This window comes from Pongo abelii, chromosome 9 (assembly GCF_028885655.2).
Source record: "Pongo abelii isolate AG06213 chromosome 9, NHGRI_mPonAbe1-v2.0_pri, whole genome shotgun sequence".
NCBI classification, from domain to species: domain Eukaryota; kingdom Metazoa; phylum Chordata; class Mammalia; order Primates; family Hominidae; genus Pongo; species Pongo abelii.
In genome coordinates, this window is record NC_071994.2 from 33,345,896 (window position 1) to 33,368,022 (window position 22,127).

General features: G+C 46.6%; 1 protein-coding gene across 1 annotated transcript; it reads left to right on the forward strand.

The window, feature by feature from the left end:
• Positions 1 to 9,649: 9,649 nt before the first annotated feature.
• LMO2 (LIM domain only 2) lies at positions 9,650 to 21,621 on the forward strand. The gene is made up of 5 exons (XM_009246486.4): positions 9,650 to 9,818; positions 10,179 to 10,341; positions 10,592 to 10,832; positions 15,371 to 15,586; positions 20,621 to 21,621. Exons 3-5 carry the CDS (start codon positions 10,792 to 10,794, stop codon positions 20,838 to 20,840), a joined length of 477 nt encoding a protein of 158 aa, XP_009244761.1. The 5' UTR covers positions 9,650 to 9,818; positions 10,179 to 10,341; positions 10,592 to 10,791; the 3' UTR covers positions 20,841 to 21,621.
• Positions 21,622 to 22,127: the final 506 nt, after the last annotated feature.

Below are 22,127 nucleotides of genomic sequence, written 5' to 3' on the forward strand. Positions count from 1 at the left end.
ACATATCATATGTGTATATATATATCATATGTATCTATATATATGTACACATATAATAGTATGCATATATCACTTTAAAAAATCCATCTGTTGCTAGACACTTAGTTGCTTCCACTTTTTGGCTATTGTGAATAGTACTGCTGTGAACATGGGGGTACAAATATTTGTTTGAGTTGCTGTTTTCAATTCTTTTGGGTTTATGTCCAGAATGGAATTGCTAGATCATATGGTAATTCTGTTTTTAATTTTTTGAGGAACCAGCATACTGTTTTCAATAATGCCTGCACCATTTTACATTCCCACCAGCAATACACCAGTACTCCAAACCCTCCAGATCCTCACCAGTACTTGTTAACGCGTGTGCATTAGCCATCCTAATGGGTATGCAGTAGTATCTCATTGTGGTTTTGATTTGCATCTCTAATAATTAGTGATGTAGAACATCTTTTCATGTGCTTATTGGACATTTGCATGTCTTCTTTGGAGAAATGGAGATTCAAGTTCTTTGCCCATTTTGAAACTGGATTGTTTAAATCCAGACAGAGCCTGTCTTGCTCTGTCGCCCAGGTTGGAAGACTGATCTTGGCTCTGTCGCCCAGGCAGTGGCACGATCTCAGCTCACTGCAACCTCTGTCTCCCTTCCTGGGCTCAAGCGAGTCTCCTGCCTCAGCCTCCTGCGTAACTGCGATTACAGGCACACACCATCATGCCCGGCTATTTTTTTTTTTTTTTTTTAGTAGAGACAGGAGTTTCACCATGTTGGCCAGGCTGGTCTCGAACTCCTGACCGCAGATGATCCACCCACCTCGGCCTCCCAAAGTGCTGGGATTACAGGTGTGAGCCACAGTGCCCGGCCTATATGTTCTAGATCTTAATCTCTTATCAGATATATGATTTGTAAATATATTATTCCATTCTGTGGGTTGCCCTTTCACTCTGTTGATGGTGTCTTTTGATGCACCAAAGTTTTAAATTTTGATGTAGTCCAATTTATCTATTTCTAATTTTGTTGCCTGTGCCTTTAGAGTCAAATCCAAGAAATCTTGCTAAATCCAATGTCATGAAGCTGTTCCCCTATGTTTTCTTTAAGAATGTTAGAGTTTTAGTTACCAGGTTTTTAGAAGGTTTGTGACAATGCATGGGCTATCTTCAATAATGATTCTGCGGAGGCCTTCCTCACCAATGCAAAGACACTCAGGGCTTTGTAAATATCAGTGTGAATCTAGGAACTGGGCAATTGATAACATGGATGTGATATTTGAAGGCTTCAATTCAAAAGGAATGATTAAGTATCTCCATATTTATATCGGTATCCTGGGAGCTAGTGAAGATGAAAACCATGGTCTCTCTTCTCCAAGGACTTAAGGCAAGATGTTGCAGGCACACAGATGAAATTATTGCATTGCAAGGCAGAATCTAATGAGGCACCTAGCTAGGCACTAGGACCAAGGGCTATAAGAACTCAGAAAGGGATCACCACCATGAGCTTCAGGGGACAGAGAAACCTTCAGGGTAAAGATGTAGCTTGATCTGGGTCCACATTGGACAAGATTTGGAGAAGCAGAGGAGACTGGAGAGGATTTTGTACTAACTGCAATAATCATTGCCATTTACTGAGCACCTACTATGTTCCAAGCACTGTGCTCTTCCCACTGCATACATTATCTCAATGACTACTCCTAACCCTACATTTATCATTGTCTCTATTTTATCACTGTAAGCCCTGAAGCTCAGAGATTTTCCTAAGATGACCCAGATAGTAAGTTGTAAAGCAGAGACTTGAAGCCAGGTTTATTTATCTCAAAGCCTCTACTCTTAATCACTCTACTATTCTAGTACCAAAGCTTTAAAACAGGGAGAAAGTGGACATCTCTGATAGAGAGAAAAGAATAACATAGTGCACAGAAATGGCACAAGCAGAATATTTAAGATCAGAGAGGAGAACAGGCTGGATGGGAAGGTGCAGGGTCCAGGACTGTGGGATATAAAGTTGGATCAATGGAGTGAGCAGGATTACAGGGTGCCTTTAATGGAAGCATGGGAAATTTGGTCTCGACCTGCTAGAATGACAGAATCACACATAGAATTTCAGCTGTAACCTTCCAGTCTGCCTCTTTTCTCTATAAAATGAGAAAATTGAGGTCTCAAGAGGTTAAGCAACTTGTGGATGGTCATGGACAATAGGGAACCATTGCAAATTCTTGAGCATGGTGTTGACAGGGAAGAAAACAGTATTCCAGATCAGTTAGTGTGGCAGTAAAACACATGAGGGGTGACTGAAGGGAAGCAGCAAAAACTGGCAGAAAAAACAAGCAGCTCTTTTTCTGTTTTTTTTTTGCCAAAGGATACCTCCCTCAACAATGGGTATTTCTAGGGAGCATCATTAATGAGATTCCAGCTCTACTCCTTCCTGCTGAGGTTTGTTGTTTAAGAATCTGGAGACAGGTAGGGTGCAGTGGCTTACACCTGTAATCCTAGCACTTTGGGAGGCCGAGGCGGCTAGATCACCTGAGGTCAGGAGTTCAACACCAGCCTGACCAATATGGTGAAACCCTGTCTCTACTACAAATACAAAAATTAGCCAGGCGTGGTAGTGCGCACCTATAGTCCCAGCAACTCAGGAGGCTGAGCCAGGAGAATCGCTTGAAACCGGGAGGCAGAGGTTGCAGTGAGCCGAGATCGCGCCACTGCACTCCAGCCTGGGTAACAGAGCGAGACGCTGTCTCAAAAAAAAAAAAGAATCTGGAGACAGCTTGTAGGGGCAAGTGCCATTAGAAAGGTCAGAATCACCTTCCCCTGCCAGGCCCAGTGCCCTTTGACGGCCCAAATGCCAGAAAACACAGCTTCCCCAGCAGCGGCCTGTCCCCATCCTCCCCACTTCCTCCAATAGAAAGCCTGTCTAGGGTGCAATGTCTTAGATCAGAGACACGTGACTCTGAAGAGCCAGTGGCCAGGAATGGCTTCTGGCACCTTCTTTATGTTGCCTTCCTGAATGTGAGCCTGGGCCAGGCCTCTGTGAACCTAACTCACCTGTCCCGTGGAGGCCACCATACCAGCGGAGGTAAGACAAGACACTCTGTTCCCCAGGCAAGAATGTTGACCCCACCTTACTTGAACTAAGTCCTTGTAGGGCAGAACTCCACTTATCCATCTATGTCCAGCCAAGAAAGCCCTGCCCTGGTTGACTATTGTCCTCTGAGGTTCTCTTTGCTTAGTTAATTCTAATAGTAGCTGCCATCCGTGGAGCACTTATTCCATGTTGATCACTGGGCTCAGCATTTGGCATGCATGATTTCATTTTATTCCTACAACCCTGTAATGAAGATATTATTATCCCTGTTTTGCACATGATGAAACTGAGGTTCAAGGCTGTTAAATAATTTGCCTAAAACCACGTACTGAAAGGAGCCAAGACTCAAACACAAGCCTTTCTCTCTCCAAAGCCTTTGCTTTTACTCATATGATTGACTGCATTCTACACTTTAGTCTTTGTAGAGGGTAGAGGTTCTGCAGTGGAGAGTCAGGCTTCAAAGAGTGGCCTTGCTGATTCCAGACACCACCTGTTTCTCTGTTCCTGGGAGCCAAGAGCCTGATCTCTTTCCCAAACCAAACTCTTGGTCCCAAATATAAATGGTATCTGGCCCATTATTCTTCTCCCAGTAATGATGCTCAAGAAAAACAAAGGACATTGAAGTTCCTTCTACACTTTCACCCAGAGGGCATCATGCCCCCATGCTTTGGCCAAGGGGAATGGTGCTGCCATTTGTACAGTCATTCTTTTAATGAATATTTATTGAGGGCCAGCCACACGTTAGGCAAGTTCTAGGTGCTGAAGACACAACTGGGAACAAGTCAGAAAGAGTTTCTACCCTCACAGAGTTTACATTCTAGCTGGGAGGAAAGGCCAAAACAAAACACACACCAAAACCCTGCACATACATCTGTAGTAAAGAGCAAACAGTGATGATGCTAGGAAGAAAAACAAAGCAGGATAACGGGGATGGAGAGTGAGGAGAAGAAGGATTTTATAAAGCCCTCTGAGGATGAAATATTTGAACAGAGACCTGAATGAAGTACATGGGAGCCATGGGGTGATCCAGGGGAAGAGCGTTGCAAGCAGAGAAAAGGGCAAGTGCAAAAGCCTTCCAGTAGGAGTCAGCTTGGTTTGTTTTAAGAACCAGAAAGGCGGCCAGTGTGGTTCAAGCAGACAGAGTGAAGGGGCATGCTGGAGAAAAGGACGGGGGGCAGCAGAGCCCAGATAATAGGGCCTTCCAGGCCACAGTGAATTTGGATCTCAAATATGCTGTGCCGGGATCCCAGGCACTGTGGTGTGTCACTCAGGTGTGGTACCTCTGCATAGCTACAGAGAGGAGACAGACTGCCTAAACAAAGAGCACAAAGACAGCTCAGTGAGTCAGCTCACCTGGCTCTGACTCCCACCTTGAACTTGAAGCAGCAAATAAAGCCCAGGGTTTGGTACCCAAAAGAGAAGGCGGTCATTGCCAGGTTTGACAATGGCCTGAGACAGAAGAAGGAGCTGTTGACCCTGTATGTCTCATTTGCTTTGTCCACCAAAGGGTCTGAATTATCAATGGGTGCTCAAACTTTTTTTTTTTTTTTTGAGAAGGAGTTTCGCTCTTATCACCCAGGCTTGAGTGCAATGGCATGATCTCAGTTCACTGCAACCTCTGCCTCCCAGTTTCAAGCGATTCTCCTGCCTCATCCTCCCTAGTAGCTGGGATTACAGGCGCCGGCCACCTCGCTTGGCTAGTTTTTGTATTTTTAGTAGAGATAGGGTTTCATCATGTTGGCCAGGCTGGTCTCGAACTCCTGACCTCAGGTGATCCACCCGCCTCAGCCTCCGAAAGTGTCAGGATTATAGGCGTGAGCCACCGCGCCCGGCCGCCCAAACATTTTAAAGTTAGAATCTCTTTTTATAAGCAAAATTTTCCATAGAAGCTGACTGTGTGCCACTTTCCTCTCCAGGCACCTGATCTGCTTCATTTCAGAGAATCCTTAGAACAGCTCCATGAGTAGGTACTCTGAGTACTCCCACTTTACAGATGTGGAAGCTCAAATGCAGAGAGGTTGGGCAACATGCCCAAGGTCAGTGAATGCAGAACTGCTGCAGTGGGAGCAGGGGTGGGTGACGCCCACTAGGGAGGTGCTTTCAAACGCCTACTGCTCCAAGCAGCAAGCTAGAAAATCCCACTTCTCAGGCCCCTTCCACTAGGACACACTATGAGCTTAACACTGCTAAGAACTCACTGAGGAATGGTGACATTTGGGGGCGGCTCCTTCAGTGCTTTGTTTGGCTTCTTTTTAAAATTATAAATGGTGGTTTGAAAGTTGTTGGAAGGGGGAAAATCAGATGAAGAAATCAGGGATGTGGCTGAAGCAGTCAGTGTAGCAGAGAAGCAATGCAGCTGTCAGCAGCCTACCCAGTCCCCGAAACGGGCACAGCCCTGCATTTCTGGCCTGAGGCTTGCCGAGATCTTAGGTGAACTTCAGCTCTTTCTACAGCACCCCAGTCTCAGCACTCTTTGGTGGATGTCCTGATTGGCTGAGAGATTGTTGCTTCCTGATACAGTGGTGATTACTTCTGAAAGATAGGGTAATACCAAGAGCTATCATTTCTGACCATTTACTGTGCAGCATCACTGTGCAAAGCATTTTTATACATATCCTATTGACTCCTCTCAAAACTCCTGTGAGGCAAGCAGGCACCCCAGTGGCCTCATCCTAGTTTTGGCCCTGGTGACATTATGATTGCCTCCATCCTCCATTTGATAGGTACAGAAACTGAGGTTCAGAGAGGGAAGTAAATTCCCCCAGATCACACAGCTAGCAAACAGCTGAGCTTCTATGCTCATCCTAAGACTCAGTTGAAATGGATTTTTTAAAAGATATATTTTGGGCTCTTTACTATATAGAAAACCAAATTTGTTTATCACTAAGGTTACTAATAGGCCTAACATCTGTGAAAACTTATCAGCTGCCCTGAAATGTTCTGAAATGAGTCTGAGCACGAGATGCCTGTGACAACTGAATAGTTTAAAAAATTCTCCATGGGAGCCAAAACTCTATTAAGACAGATCTTTATTTTTGTTCCTGAATGCCACATTTAGAAACAAAATGTCATATTTTTGTATATGAATGTCACACGTGACAAAGCATATGTTGCAACTTGGCTTCTAATGGTTGAAAAAAAAAAGAGAGGTAAATTATCATAATGTTGGGATCTTCTCAATTATATTTGCATTTTCATTTCTATCAGAAGTCCATTTTAGCAAAGGAATGTAACCTTAGTCACTTGAAACTGCTGTTCCCTTAGAAAACAATTGTAAATGTAATAAGCAAAAAGAATAGAAAATGCCCACAGGGGAAAAAAAATGATCCATCTGGGGTCAAAGCCATCGTGTACATTGATTCATTCTTCTTCTAGCATTCTTATTCAGGAAGGAAAACTTGAACATTTTCTAGATTTTAGGATAGTTAAGATTTGCAAGGAACTGGGGGAAAGGGAAAAGGAATGAAATTTCAGTCCCACTAGCAGGGATCAAATAGAGATTTTCTCAACTTTTAAAAGAACCGTTTTGCATGTCTCAATCACCTCATAGTTCCTGAGTCTCTCTTCTGCATAAGGCATGTACTAGTTGTTATGGGAGGATGCAATAAGGTCATGATTGCTTTAAAATTATTCATAATAAAAACACATTTTGAGACTTGATTCTAAATGTTAAACTTAAATTTGAGTGATTTAATTGCCCGTTGAATAGGAATGAAATCCCACCGGTAGGCAGTTATTTCTTACAACCACTGTGTGTGAAATTGAAATCTTAAGATGCCATTTCAAATATTCACCTTCTGTAAGGAAGTTCTCCCCAAAGAGTTGTGAAAGATAAGAAACTGACCCAAAGTCATACGCAGTAATCTCTTTTTCTTTACACACTCAGGTCAAAGTAGAAGCATATTATTAAAAAGAAACTTTATACCCTGAATTTGGCTGTTCTGAGGTTACCTCTTGGAACCCAAGGATATATTTAATTTAAAAACTGACTTGAGCCCCATGCAAAACTGTGACAAGGAAAGTAATAATTTATCAGATTAAATAAAAACAAGCAGATGTGGCCAGGTGCGGTGGCTCATGCCTGTAACCCCAGCACTTTGGGAGGCCGAGGCAGGTAGATCACTTGAGGTCAGGAGTTTGAGACCAGCCTGGCCAACATGGTGAAACCCCGTCTCTACTAAAAATACAAAAGATTAGCTAAGCGTGGTGGCTGGCACCTGTAATCCCAGCTACTCAGGAGGCTGAGGCAGGGAAAATCGCTTGAACCCGGGAGGCGGAGGTTGCAGTGAGCTGAGATCGCCCATTGCACTCCAGCCTGGGTATCAGAGCGAGACTCCATCTCAAAAAACAAACAAACAAACAAAAAACACCCAAGCAGATGCAAACAGGTCATTTAGTCACCACGATAATGAACGTTAAAATGGAAAACACTTACATGGTTTATTTAGGAGAAGAAGGGGGTGAGGATGAAGGGATCCTGTTTCCTGCTTTTAAAAAAACAGGAAATAGTTTCCAAATTTGGGTGGGCAATTCTTATTTTAAACCCCCATTTCACCCTTAAATTTAATTTCAAGCTCTTTTAAAATTATCTTAATGATGCCCTTTGCTATAACATAGCAGCTGCCATTTATGAGTGCTTACTATATACCAGTTGCTTTTCATGCAAGCAACCTCCTATCTGTTATTACCCCCATGCCATTACAAATCTATGTGCCACCCTTTTGTGCACTAACTCATATAATCCCCACAATAACTTAGGCAATAGGTTCTGTCTTCTCCATTTTACAGATGAGGATACTGGGAGTTTATTTTATTTGTTTGTTTGTTTATTTATTTATTTATTTTGAGACAGAGTCTCACTCTGTCACCCAGGCTGGAGTGCAATGGCGCGATCTCGGCTTACTGCAACCTCTGCCTCCCGGGTTCAAGTGATTCTCCTGCCTCAGCCTGCCGAGTAGCTGGGGTTACAGGCATGTGCCACCACACCCGGCTAATTTTTGTATTTTTAGTAGAGATGGGGTTTCACCATGTTGGGCAGGCTGGTCACGAACTCCTGACCTCAAGGGATCCGCCCACCTCGGCCTCTCAAAGTGCTGGGATTACAGGTGTGAGCCACCGAGCCCCGGGCCAGGATACTAGGAGTTTAAATTCCTGCTGTGAGCCCAGGTTCACACAGGTGGTCAAGGATGGGTTACAATCCAGGTAGTCTGACTCTAAAGCTACTACCGCATACTGCCTCCTCAGATTAAATAATTTTCCTAGGCCATGCTAACTGATAAGTAAGAGTCTAAATCAAACCCAGCCAGTTGGGTTCCAAAATTCCAGCATTTAACCACCATATTGACTGGTTATAAGTAGGTAAACTGTTCATCACAACCTATATATTTATTTTCATTTCTGTTAGAAATGAAAGTAGTGTGGTAGGTTACATATTTATCACATAGTTTAGGCTTGCCTAAAATTCTAAGTATTTTCTTTTTTAAATTAAAAACAAGGGTCTATCGGAAAAAAAAAACACAACAACAACTTTTTTTTTTTTTTGAGACAGGGTCTCACTCTGTTCCCCAGACTAGAGGGCAATGGTGCGATCATGGCTCACTGCAGCCTCAACCTCCTGGGCTCAAGCAATCCTCCCACCTCCGCCTCCCGAGTAGCTAGGATTTCAGGCAAGCACCACCAAGCCCAGCTAATTATTTTTATTTTTTATTTTTTGTAGAAACGGGGTCTCACCGTGTTGCTCAGGCTAGCCTGGGCTTCCCAAAGTGCTGGGATTACAGGCATAAGCCACCGAGCACAGCCGAAAAAGTCTTTTTGTATACTGAAGTCTCCACTAGGACAAAAATTTGCTCTTAAGGCTTCCTTTGAGACACACACACACACACACAGACACACACACACACACAGAGCTTTTGATTATACCCATTAGGGACCCAAGCCTTGGGACACAGGGACCAGAAAATGACAAGAGCATGCAGGCAGTAGTAAACTCTGGTTATACTTAAAATGGGAACAGAAATGTATGCCTATGATCCAGACTGATCATATAAAACCATGGATCCTGAAAGTACGTTCCCTCTTTGCAAGCCTTAATGACTGGCATCACACACAAATAGGCCTTTCAGTTTCTGAACGCAGATATTTTCAAGGAACTCTGAGGCCCAGGAGAGCCAAAGTTTTTCTCCATGGAAGGGCAGACTACTAGCCTCCCCCCCTTCCCCTCTGCGTTCCTGCCTCTTCCTAGAAGGAGGCTGAGAGGGGGAAGCCTGAACCCCCAGATCAAGTCCGCCTTCTTTCTCTGTGCCTGACCCAGGGCAAAATAATTTCTCTGATCCTGTTCTTGACCATTGAAAAAGCACTTTCTCTGGTCGGGGTACTACTGGCACTTTACATGGGGGGCAGTTTAACCGCAGAAGTCCGCTTTCTGAAAGGTGCAGAGGGAAGGGATTCCGCCACCAGCCTACTGAGAGGAGCCCCGGCCCGGCGTGGTCCCTCCCAGCCACCCTCCCTCTGGGATTAGCTGCCCTGGCTCTGCTATAGGCGTCCCCAGCCCGTGCAGTCCCGGCTCGCGCACCACCATCGCCTCTGCAGAGCGCGGCCGCAGCCTGGAGCCCGCAGCCTGGGGGCCGCAGCCCGTAGCCTGCAGCCCGCAGAGCCGCGCTGTCCGGGGCATCCCGGTGCACGGCGTCCGTGGACCTGGGACCTCGAACCTGGGACGGGCGCAAAATCCACTGGGAACACTTGCATTTCTGTAGGTGCTTATTTCACATTCTTGTCTTTTCTTGCTTGCTCGAGCTGTTCGTGGGTTACTTTCTGCCTTAGTTAAACCAAAAGGGAAAGGCGGAAGAGGGGAAGCCCTGAAGAATGATTTAGTGGTTGCCCAGCCTCCTCTCCAAGGAGAGGTGTTCGCTGAGCGGCTCTCCCCGTCCCCGACACTGGCCCCTTTAAGAAGCCAAGTCAGTCCTGATGCTGCTGTTTGTATTGCTAATCCCCAGGAGCCCCGTTTAAAAAAAAAAAAAAAAAAAAAAGGAAGAAAAAAGGGGAGGTGGGGGGACCGGGCAGCTGTCTCTTTAAATGTGATTTCCTTCTATTGTATTTGAATCGTGATCAGGAAAAAGGAAATGAAACCAGAGACAGAGGGAAGCTGAGCGAAAATAGACCTTCCCGAGAGAGGAGGAAGCCCGGGGAGAGACGCACGGTCCCCTCCCCGCCCCCAGGCCGCCGCCCCCTCTCTGCCCTCGGCGGCGAGCAGCGCTCCGCGACCCGGGCCGAAGGTGCGAGGGGCTCGGGGCGGCCGGGCGGGCGCGCACCATCCCCGCGGGCGGCGCGGAGCCGGCGACAGCGCGCGAGAGGGACCGGGCGGCGGCGGTGGCGGCGGCGGCGGCGGGACCGGGATGGAAGGTTAAGTCCTGAGCAGCAGCAGCAGCTGCAGCCGCCCGGGGCCAGGCTGCGCGCCCCGGCCCCCGCCTCGGCCGCGGCGCGCCCGCAGCCCGGTGATTCGCTCTCTCTCTTTGGCGTTTGAAGGGAGCGCGGTGACTGTCCTTGAGCGCGGAGGGGCGAGCTCGCCGCCGGAGCGCCGGAGCAAGCGGAGGCGCAGGAGCGGCGGCGGCGGCGGCGGCGGCGGCAGCGCCCGAGCACCCGAGGGGGTCCGAGCCCCGGCAGCCGGCCAGCCCCGCGCCACAAAGGGAGCGCCCCCGCCGCCCGGCACCCCGCCTCCCTCCCCAATGTCCTCGGCCATCGAAAGGAAGAGCCTGGACCCTTCAGAGTAAGTGCGGCGCCCCTGCCCCTGCCGCCCCCGGTGTCCACGGCCTCGCGTCCCGGAGCGTCGGGGGCACGCGGGCTGCCCGTGAGGGGGCTCCAGGTGCGCGCTCGCGGCGTACCCTTGGCCCCCTGTGCCGAGCGCTGGGCTCCCCTAACCTCCCGGGTGACTCCGGGGGCGCTGGGAGAGGGACTGGGCGGCGGGCGGCAGGGAGAGGGGTCGGCCCGGCGCCTCTGCGGGCCACTCCAGGCTACTGGGACGCTCCCCAAAGCCACCACGGGCCAGAAAGTTTGCACGGGAGCAGGCACAAGGGGAGCCTGGAGGCGCGCAGGTGCAGTCCGGAGAGCGTTCCGGGCTTGACTCTGCTCCCTTCTCCCCTCTCCTTCTCGGCCCTTTCTCTTTGTCCATTTGGTCTTGGAAAGGGGAACATTCCAAGTGGCGGCCTCCGGGGTCCCCAACGGCTGCCTTCCCGGTCCGCAGGTGGAGCCGCTGCCAGCCTTGCGGGTAACGGGCGGGTGAGGGGTCCCACCGTCCACCTCGGAGCTGGCTCTGGGCCTCCAGGGATTTCTAGAGCACCGAAATCCGGAGTAAATCTGAGTACGTGTACCCCTCCTCGGGGTCCACCGATGGGGGCATGTGAACCTCGAAAGTTAATGCACCATTTTGTATATAGGTGAATTAATTATTCTGGGGAGTAGAGTCTCGTAGTTTTTAGCAGAGTCTCAAAAGGGTTTGGGGTCAGGGAACCAGAGCTCTAATGAGCATTGGCCGCATCTGTTTTCTGAGCCTCGTACTGGTTTGGAATGTTTTTCTATCCCTCACCCATTCTTTAGTGTTAACATGGGGAGTAAGGGGTGTTTAAGATATCATTTTCCTGTCAACGCAAATGCCCTTTTAAGAGTCATTAGCTGTCTGGTTTTGAGAATTTTTATTCCTTTGAAGTCCCCCTCTAATCCTTTGAAGGGATTTGTTACACAAGACCAAAGGAGCTGGTTAATGACTTGTCCATTTGTGCTTTTAAGAGACATTTGTTTTGTTTTTTCTTTTCCTGCTTTAAAAGAATTGTGCTTTCCTGCTTGAAATACCGCACACACACACATACACCCTTCAATTTCGGCTTTCTATGGTGTTTATTTACCTGGGTTTTACCCTCAGTTACCAGCATAAAAGCTCAGCATGTTCTCATAAAACACAGGAAGTACCACCATCCAATGAGAATATAAACATCACTATTCAGTCTTGAAGGTTAAGACACCAGTTCTGTAATGAGCTAGGTTTGTTGTAGCAAAAACCCCCACTTCCTTCAACAAATTCTCAGGAGAAAAATAACATTCCTTTTTAAAAGTATGTTTATGCAAACAATGGGTTTAAAGGGTGGTTTGATCACTTTTTTAAAATAAACTTACAACTGAACTCTGAGTTTCAGAGACTGGGCAAGATCATAGTAACACAATAAGGGAGTGAATTGGATGGATTGGTGCCTCATGCCTTTTGATCAGCAGAATTTTAGTCACTAATCCTTTCAACAGAAGATAAATCTGAAGGTTTCATTTCCCTGAAGGAAGTTTGCTTCTTTCAAAGTTTGTGCTTTTTCACTGAGGTTAGAAACTGAAACATCCTAACATCCTAATACAGCAGATATCTACTGCTGGAGGCTCACCAGCTCCTTCCTTCACTTCACTATTTGCCCAGTGAAGACAGGTTCTGATCAAAGAGGGACAAGCCAGTTGAGAAATTGCTGCAGCACATTCTCCCCACGCCCTTAGAAATTGTTATGATTATCCCAGAAATTCAGGCTGAAATGATAACTCAGGTGTAATATTCAAGATAAGGGTCTGGGAGAATATAAAATATTAATTTGAGGGTGAATCAATCTAATTCAGTCATTGTCTTGGATTGTCCACTAAGTATAATGTGATATTATCATTAATTGAGTATAGAAAGAGCCAATATCTTATACTTTACTTCTCCATCTCATCTCAGGCCATCACTGTAACTCTTTTACTTTACATTCCTCCTGTTGTCCAGTATCCTAGTAGAGGCTTCATTGTGTACTTCCTCAAATCCAACTTGGGTCATGACAATCAGCATCTCCAAATTACAGATGGAGACTTGCCTAGCTATATGCAAATGAAACATTTGGATAGAAAGCCAGCCAGAATTCATGAACACAGAGATTCCCTTGCTATGCCGCTGGTGGCCCCCACTGCCTCCCCTGTGAGTAACAAGAGCAGTTCATTTGAATTCCAGGCAGTTTTGCACCAGCTAAGGGCATATTCTCTTCTTTCACAGTCCTTTGGCAGCATCAACATCGGGACATCCAATGTGCGTCAAGGTTCCATGAGTGGTTTTGAAAACTCAGAGTAAGACCGTGGGCTGTGGAAAGAGAAGAGATGCAATTCTGAGTTGATACACATGAAAAAGCTAGGGTATTAGTTATTAGAAGGGGAAATGGCAGTCCTTATATACAATCTGTAGAAACAAAGGAAAGAAAGCAAGGCTTCAGTTAATGAAACCTCGTCTCTACTAAAAATAAAAAAAATTAGCTGGGCCTGGTGGTGGGCACCTGTAATCCCAGCTATTCCGGAGGCTGAAGCAGGAGAATCACTTGAACCCAGGAGGTGGAGGTTGCAGTGAGCCGAGATTGTGCCATTGCACTCCAGCCTGGGCAATAAGAGTGAAACTGTGTCTCAAAACAAACAAACAAACAAAAAACTATAGTTTTGAATTTTTTTGAGCTAGGGTCTCACTGTGTTGTCTAGGCTAGAGTGCAGTGCTCACTGCAGCCTCAACTTCCTGGGCTCAGATGATCCTCCCACCTCAGCCTCCTGGGTAGCTGGGACAACTGGCTCATGCCACCAAGCCTGGGCATTTTTTTATAATTTTTGTAGAGACAGGATTTTGCCATGTTGCCCAGGCTGGCTTCAAACTCCTGGGCGCAAGTGATCCTCCTGCCTTGGCCTCCCAAAGTGCTGGGATTACAAGCGTGAGCCACTGTACCTGGCCATTATTTTTCCCAGATAAACTAACTTGAGCTTCCCATTTTCTTGTTCCAAAGATGATAATCTCATGAAGCGCTGTTACATTGTATCTAGAAAGTGTGGGCATGGCTTTAGCACTCCTAAGTATTCATAAGGAACACTTCATACTTCACATGACGGGATCACCTGAAGTTGTCAGAGTGTTACAGACATTGAGCCACCTAGCCTCCTGTCCCCAAGTATAATGGCTGCTGGGCTTTATGGGCACAGACCATTTAGGACACAAGGTCACCTGGTAAGTTAGTACCAGTTAGAAATAGGAGACATGGATTTATACCTGCAGAGTACCCAGGAGTTTTGGGAATTTTACAGTTGGAAGAAGGTCTGTTTTTTGAAACATAATAGATTTTTAAGAAATAGATTTGTGTTTAAGTAAGGTTCCAGAGAACACTTGCTAATTATTATAAATCAACAAGTATTAAGTGTTTGCTGTGTCCCATTTGGGGGACACTAGAATAATTCCTCCCACTCCTTTATTTTCTTTTAGCAAAGTTATTTATTTTTAAACGTAAAACTGTATTCAGATTCCAGTGAAGCAAAGTGACCAGGAGATGCTATGCATGGCGTATTAACAAAAGAACATGTGTCATAGCCTATTAACAATTGCTGGATTGAGATGTCAGTGTCTGTTTAATTGCCTTCCACTCTCTTTGAAATATAATCATTGCCCCCACTTCATTTTCTTCCTCAAATCAACTTTATCCAAATCAGTTTTACTCTTATAAAAATGTTCAGGTAAGGAAAGAAAGGCCTATTTGATGTCCTTCATAAGTGTAACAATGGCCTTACGATATGGGATTTTCCTCCAAGTATTCCTTCAGTAGGAAGAATGGAAAATGGAATTTCTGTAAAAAAGTAAAATTAGGAGAATTCCTGTTATATCCTGATGGAATTTTTATTTTGGAAAGAGAAAGCAACCTAAAATAATTTTTGGTCTCATTCTTCTTTCTTCCTCACCTCTGCTTTTGTGCGGTTGGGAAGGGCTGGAGGGAGGATGGCACTGGGGATTTGCAGATTCTTAGTACTCTGGGTCATCTGCTGCCCTGGCGGTGAGCGACTCTTTTAGTCCAGAGTGCCTCCTCTGAGGTTAGGCAGTGCCCTTGGGTCCAGGATATAGGAGGAGGAAAATGAGGGAGATCTGTGAAGATAGAGAGGGAGAGTCAGCGGGGAGAGTGGGAAAAAGCAGAAGGAGACCAGAGGTGCCCAGGTAGTGCTGGGCATTGGCAGGGGCACAATGCCACCTGCAGTTGCCTTTGATGCCTCTTGGTGCCCTGTGTTTACTTCTTAGAGATCTAGGGGGTAAGGTCTGGCTCTTTCCCGTCTTAACCCAAGGTTGGTTGGGACTCTGCAGTCTGGCCAAGGGATGTGTTGTCCTGTCCCTTCTGCCTTAGGTCACTGAAAGGCAGTCAGGTGAGATGCCCTGTCTGGCCCAAAACGATCTTGGACCCTCGGTGCTGGTCTCACTCTGGTGAGGCTGTCCCTGATGCTTGGCCTTCTCTCCAGGGAACCAGTGGATGAAGTGCTGCAGATCCCCCCATCCCTTCTGACATGTGGCGGCTGCCAGCAGAACATCGGGGACCGCTACTTCCTGAAGGCCATCGACCAGTACTGGCACGAGGACTGCCTGAGCTGCGACCTCTGTGGCTGCCGGCTGGGCGAGGTGGGGCGGCGTCTCTACTACAAACTGGGCCGGAAGCTCTGCCGGAGAGACTATCTCAGGTATCCTCCCTGGCACTCCACTGGGGCCCTCGGAAGGGAGGCTGGGTGGTCCATGGACATCTGCAGTCTGTGTGTGTTGCCCCTGACCCTGCTCTAGGCTCGGACACCACCTATAGAAAGAAGTCAGTCTGCAGAGGCTGAGTCTCAGCTCCCGTGCTGAGAAGCAGAGGGCATTTCTTCCTGTTTGAGAAGCATGTTCTCAGGGTTACGTTCCTATGTGGTAAAATACTAATATCTTTAAAGGCAAGAGAATTGTACACCCAAAATTCAGAAATGTGGTTCCCTTGGGGAGCGGGAGAAGCTAGGGGATGGGGTTGAGGAGGAGTACGCACGGAGGATCAGAGGGGACTGGGAGTGTTTCTTTTTATAAGTTTGGAGGTGGGCTCTGAGGACCTCATTTGAATGCTTCAGAACATGTATATATATGTTATAAATATTCTTTTGTATGACTCCAATATTATATGATGAGAAATTTAATAATAGAAAGCATATGGAGCTCCAAGCATTGACTCATAGCAGGAAGGCAGTCTTTGAAGAACAGAAAGGCAAAGCCCTGCAGGCAGTTGGAGGTTTGAGTCCCAATACCGTTGCTTCCCAGCTTGGTGGCCTTGGGCAAGTTACTGAACCTTCCTAAGCCTCGATTTCCTCCTCTGTAAAATGGGGATGATAATAGCACCTACCTCTAAGGATGTGGGGAGGATTTGATGGAATAATGCAGATAAACTACTTGGCTTGGTATGGATCAAATAGATGTTAGCTGCTCTTACATAATCATTATTTTCCAATCTAATGAGCAAAGGGATGGAAGAATGGAAGAGTAAAATAGGCACTCGACAACGCCAAGTAAGACAGGAGCTGAGGACGTCTCCCATGCTCTGGGCCATCCTATTGGCCATCTGAATTTTCCAGCACTCTGTGAATGCCTTTGCCTAGAATGTACTAGCGTTTCTAGTTTCCGATGAGCTGCTGTGGAGGTAACTGTCTCTGTGCCCTCTACTGTCAGCTCTGCTCAACTGTGTAGCTGTCAGTATTTCTCCGTCTTCCTGGAACAGAGGGTCTGTGAAGCATGCTTCCCTGATACACCAGGACCATCCAACCCATGGAAGCTTGTTGAGACCTCAGCGCCCTTGGCTGCTGGGCCAGCTTTTCCTCCCAAACCTGCCCTCAGAGCATTTTACATTGTAGAAACAAAACAAAACCAAAAAAACGGCAGGCAGTTTCACAGTGAAGGAAGCTTTACCTAAAGACTGATAGAAGAAGCTTTTTGTCCTTCTTGAATTCCCAGATAAAGTCCTTGCAGTCCTTGCAGATATGGTGGTTCTGAGAAAATAAGTAGGGTTTTGCAATGATCATGCTTACAATTTTGGTCAGTTTTCTTTTTTTTAAGTCACAAAAAATAGAACTGGGATAAATACAGACCTGGTTTTGCTCATTGCCAGTTTGCCAAGTCAGTGAGAAGGCAGATGGGTAAATGATTCCCATCGGACCCTTGACTCCATCCCTGTCAAATCATTTGAATCTTATTAACTGAAGTGCAGATAGAGTAAGGTCAGAAGAGCCCCGGCTTCTCCCTATCTCTACCGTTTTATATAACACTCAGGAAGAAAACCAGTGCTGCCTGGGCTTGTTAATCCTTTCCATTTTCAAAAAGGAGAGGAAAAAAAAAACAGTCTGGGAGAACCCAATGTTAATTAACTTGTGTCTTGGTGACATGAAATAATTCTTCTCCCTGCCACATTCCTAGGCAACATGTTAATTAACTCTGCATTAGTGCAGGCATTTCCAGCCATTCTTTAATATTTATATTATTGTTATTAAAATGGGCAGCAGAGAGCTTAAGATGGGACATCTCTTGACAGAGGAGAAAAATTGTCTTTTGTGTCAGGGATGGTCCTTTAGCCAAGGTCTTGTTTACTGGCATTCTTAGTATATCTGGCAGGATCTTTTAACAAGGCAAGTTGGAGGAGTGACTGAACGGGCCCTCTAATGGGGTTGAGTTCTTCTTCACCCCTAGGATAACTTGTCCCCGTGAGGATTTCCAATGGCTGAGTGGCCTGTTACAGTTCTTTTCTGACATTTAGCTTCAAATATTCATGAGACCCCTGTGCAGAACCTCAACTCTGCTGCTGTGTTGTATTGTTGGGAACCCGAGAGCAGCTGTTCATGTCTGCGCCGAGCCAGATCTCCTTGAATCCCTTTTCACTAATTCTTGTGTGCTGGGAGTGGTGGGGTTGTGGTGATGGCAGTGGTTTTGCTTTTAACAGCCAGCACCTGAATCTGTTAGAGCCAGAAGTATGCCTGCCCCCACTAGACCCCCAACAGACCTTAACCAGTGACAGACACAGTGGGAGTACCAAGCCCCGCAGCCTTGCCTGGAGCCAGGCATAACTTATATTCCAGGGTCCCTCCCCTCTGAGGGACTTTGCCTGAGGTTACAACTTGGCTTGGCTTCCTCCCCTTCCCTCTAGCCTCCCTTGCTGCCTTCCAGGTTTTTCCTGAGAATGCCTCATTCATAAATCACTGGCACATCAATCCTTGCCTCAGGGGCTGCTTCTGGGATATCCAGCCTAAGATACCAATTCTTGGTGCCAGAGGTTAATGCTCAAGTTAGGTGTCAAGTCCTGGCATATTTTTTACTAATATTAGAATCTCCGGATCCCAGAGCTGGAAGGGGCTACAGGGACCTTCTCTTTCAGTTCCTTTGCTTTACGGCTTAAGTCACAAAAGCCTGTACAGGGGACTCCATTTGCTCAGGTCACCTGGCAAGTTAGAGGTGATGCTGGGACCTGAACTTGTCTCCCACATATTCTTCCTTTGTCCTTCCCTTCATTAGCTGCCTGATGTGGATTGTAATTTACCCCCTGACTTCCCTTTAATAAGCTCCCTCCTTCCTTAAGGATTGCATACCCCAGGCAGTTGGATTCATTCCATGCACACTGTTCTCTCAGTCGTTCATCCTTGCTCAGGCCCAAACTTAACTTACAGAACAGTCAGGAAACCAGAACTGTCTTTCCACTCTGTGACCTCCAATGTGGCGGTTACCTGCAGCTCCACCATCTGCTACGTTGGGATAAAATGTTCTCCCCCAGTAATGAGTTTGCTCCCAGGCGGTGCTTTGAAAACACTCGGAGATCTTCAAATGGAAAGCAGGATTCAGAGGCAAATTAGCTGGCCCTGGCCCGAACAATGAGCTCTCCACTCACAGACCACCTCTTGTCAATTCCATTAATCTTGCCCAAATATTGCAAAATGTGTCAACTGCCCTTAGGTCCCCTACAACCTCTCAGAATGTACCCACTGATTCTCTGATATCCTGAAATCAACCAGAACTTCCAATAAGAACAAGCATTCACCTAAAACTGTCCTAAAGGTTTTACGTAGAAACCACCTGCTAACATGCTATGTTTTCAGCCACGAGTGAAAATTACTTCCTGCAGCAAGACTGGCACAGCTGGGAATACACCCAAGATGTGTTAAAACATAACCGGCATTGGCTTAGCCCTTGACCGTGGGTGCCCTGACATGTTTCATTTGGTTGTTTTAACAGTTGAGTGAGGTGGAGCCTATGATGGCTGTGCCATTTCACTGAGGCTCAGAGAATCAGAGGTCTCTCCAGAGTCACTCAGGGCTGGTCCGGGACATTGAAGCTGGGTCTTCTCTGCTTCCGGTACTTGTGTTACTGCACTTTTGCTGTTGATTCTCAAATGTCAGCCTGCATCCACTTCCCTGGAAGTGTTCGTTAACACACAGACTGCTGGGCCTTCTCCCCAGGGTGTCTCAGTTGGGTAGGGAGGGAGGAGGGCTGAGAATTTGTGTTTTTTTGTTTAATTTTTGCTTTTCTTTTGAGTCAAGGTCTGGCTCTGTGGCCCAGGCTGGAGTGCAGTGGCATGATCTCGGCTCACTGCAACCTCCACCTCCTGGGCTAAAGCCATACTCCCACCTCAGCCTCCCAAGTATTAATAGCTGAGAGTGGAGGCACGCACCACCGCACCTGGCTAATTTTTGTATTTTTTGTAGAGACACAGTTTCACCATGTTGCCCAGGGTGGTCTCGAACTTGTGAGCTCAAGTGATCCGCCTGCCTCAGCCTCCCAAAGTGTTGGGATTACAGGCGTGAGCCACTGCACCCAGCCTGAGAATTTGTATTTCTAACAGGTTCCCAGGCAGTGCTGATGCTGCTGGTCCCAGGACCAACACTTTGAGAACCACTGCACTGAGCCCTGCCATGTTGTCTCCCATGTTGACACTGAATACTGCCTGAAATAAGCAACTGATCAACTGAGGCTTGGGAGAGTCTTGATTTAAATGTCAGAAAAGAAGTTTCCCTTTTGATTCATGCCAGTGGGCAGTGAGGGCCATGAATTAAGATCTTCCATTCATGGTGGAGAGATGCTGTTTGTCCTCCATATCTCAGAGGCACGATTAGCTGCACCGTGTGTTTTCTGTGGAACTCCCTGTCTCCCAGCAGCTGGGGCCCCAGCGAATAATCAGGTGGAGATGTGCTTTGCAGCTTATGGAGGTATTCAAGGCCAGCTCTCCCCATGGGTAGAATCAGTGGCTGTTGACGTGATAGAGTTTGGGAGCCTCAGAAGAATGCCCATTTTATTGCATTCCTGGTCAGTACCCTCAAAGGGGCCCCTAGGGTCTCTCTCCAGATGCTCTTCTGAAATGAGGGTTCCCCTGGGAGGGGACAGGTAATACTTGCCTAACTCATTATCATAGATCACATCAGCTGAGAGTCTTGCCCACAGAGGAGGAGCCGGGGGGCAGCCTAGGGGAATGATGAGCAGTTGCTGCAGACAGGGAGAGGGCTCAGAAAAGGGAGGAGTTATGCCAGATCCAAATGCCAGTTTCGTCTGAGTTCCCTCTGCCTGCTGGGAAAGACTGCACTAGCCGGCCCTCCTTCTGGAGCCGACCTTCCCTGGCTTCCTGACATCCTGAAAGTTCGGCCTCCTTTCTAGGGCTCATCCCCGAGCCCTGTCTTCCAGGATTGTCCCTTTCACTGTCTTCTTAGCTTTTCTTTCTTTTGCCCCAGGCTTTTTGGGCAAGACGGTCTCTGCGCATCCTGTGACAAGAGGATTCGTGCCTATGAGATGACGATGCGGGTGAAAGACAAAGTGTATCACCTGGAATGTTTCAAATGCGCCGCCTGTCAGAAGCATTTCTGTGTAGGTGACAGATACCTCCTCATCAACTCTGACATAGTGTGTGAACAGGACATCTACGAGTGGACTAAGATCAATGGGATGATATAGGCCCGAGTCCCCGGGCATCTTTGGGGAGGTGTTCACTGAAGACGCCATCTCCATGGCATCTTCGTCTTCACTCTTAGGCACTTTGGGGGTTTGAGGGTGGGGTAAGGGGTTTCTTAAGGGATGGTAGACCTTTATTGGGTATCAAGACATAGCATCCAAGTGGCATAATTCAGGGGCTGACACTTCAAGGTGACAGAAGGACCAGCCCTTAAGGGAGAACTTACGGCCACATCCCATCCGTAGTAACTGACATGATTAGCAGAAGAAAGGAACATTTAGGGGCAAGCAGGCGCTGTGCTATCATGATGGAATTTCATATCTACAGATAGAGAGTTGTGTACAGACTTGTTGTGACTTTGACGCTTGCAAACTAGAGATGTGCAATTGATTTCTTTTCTTCCTGGCTTTTGTAACTCCCCTGTTTCAATCACTGTCCTCAACACAAGGGAAGGACAGAAAGGAGAGTGGCCATTCTTTTTTTCTTGGCCCGCTTCCCAAGGCCTTAAGCTTTGGACCCAAGGAAAACTGCATGGAGACACATTTCAGTTGAGAATGGAAACCACAACTTTTAACCAAACAATTATTTAAAGCAATGCTGATGAATCACTGTTTTTAGACACCTTCATTTTGAGGTAAGGAGTTCCACAGATTGTTTCTATACAAATATAAATCTTAAAAAAAAGTTGTTCAACTATTTTATTATCCTAGATGATATCAAAGTATTTGTCGTGTGTAGAAAAAAAAACAGCTCTGCAGGCTTAATAAAAATGACAGACTGAAATGCAGTGTTGTTTATTTGATTACGACTTATAATTTGGGATGACGGGGAAATGCTCTGCTTTTTCTGTTCTAAAGGAGAAGCAAATAAGCAATTTACTCTTAGGTCAAATAAAAACTTCTATGTATTGCAAGGGTTTGTATGAGGCAGGCACATTTCTATATTACTGGCAATTATGTAACAGGTCATCATGTAGCTCAGAGGAATGTAGAATAATTAAATTGTTATTGTAAAATATGCATTTCACTTCAGCGTCATATGGAGTGAGTGGAAGGCAAGATCATTGCCTTTGGGAAACTTGTAACCTAGAAAGGACACAAATACATAAAGCAGATTCCCTTTGGGAGAGAAGGTAATTACCTAGTTTGAAATGTGGCAAAGATGCTGAGCTTGACACTTCGATTTTCCAAGACGGGTGTCTCAGGGTGTTTTATGACAAGTGGTTAAGAGGACCTTTACTTCGAGGATTTAAAGCAGGCACCTTGGTTTGTGTGTTTGCCTTCCCCGGA

What these genes read in the sequence shown, in the direction of transcription:
- LMO2 (XM_009246486.4), top strand. Translation starts at nt 10,792, where the DNA reads ATGTCCTCGGCCATCGAAAGGAAGAGCCTGGACCCTTCAGA. An exon ending in AAGAGCCTGGACCCTTCAGA is followed by an intron (nt 10,833 to 15,370) that starts GTAAGTGCGGCG and finishes CCTTCTCTCCAG; the next exon opens with GGAACCAGTGGATGAAGTGC. An exon ending in TGCCGGAGAGACTATCTCAG is followed by an intron (nt 15,587 to 20,620) that starts GTATCCTCCCTG and finishes CTTTTGCCCCAG; the next exon opens with GCTTTTTGGGCAAGACGGTC.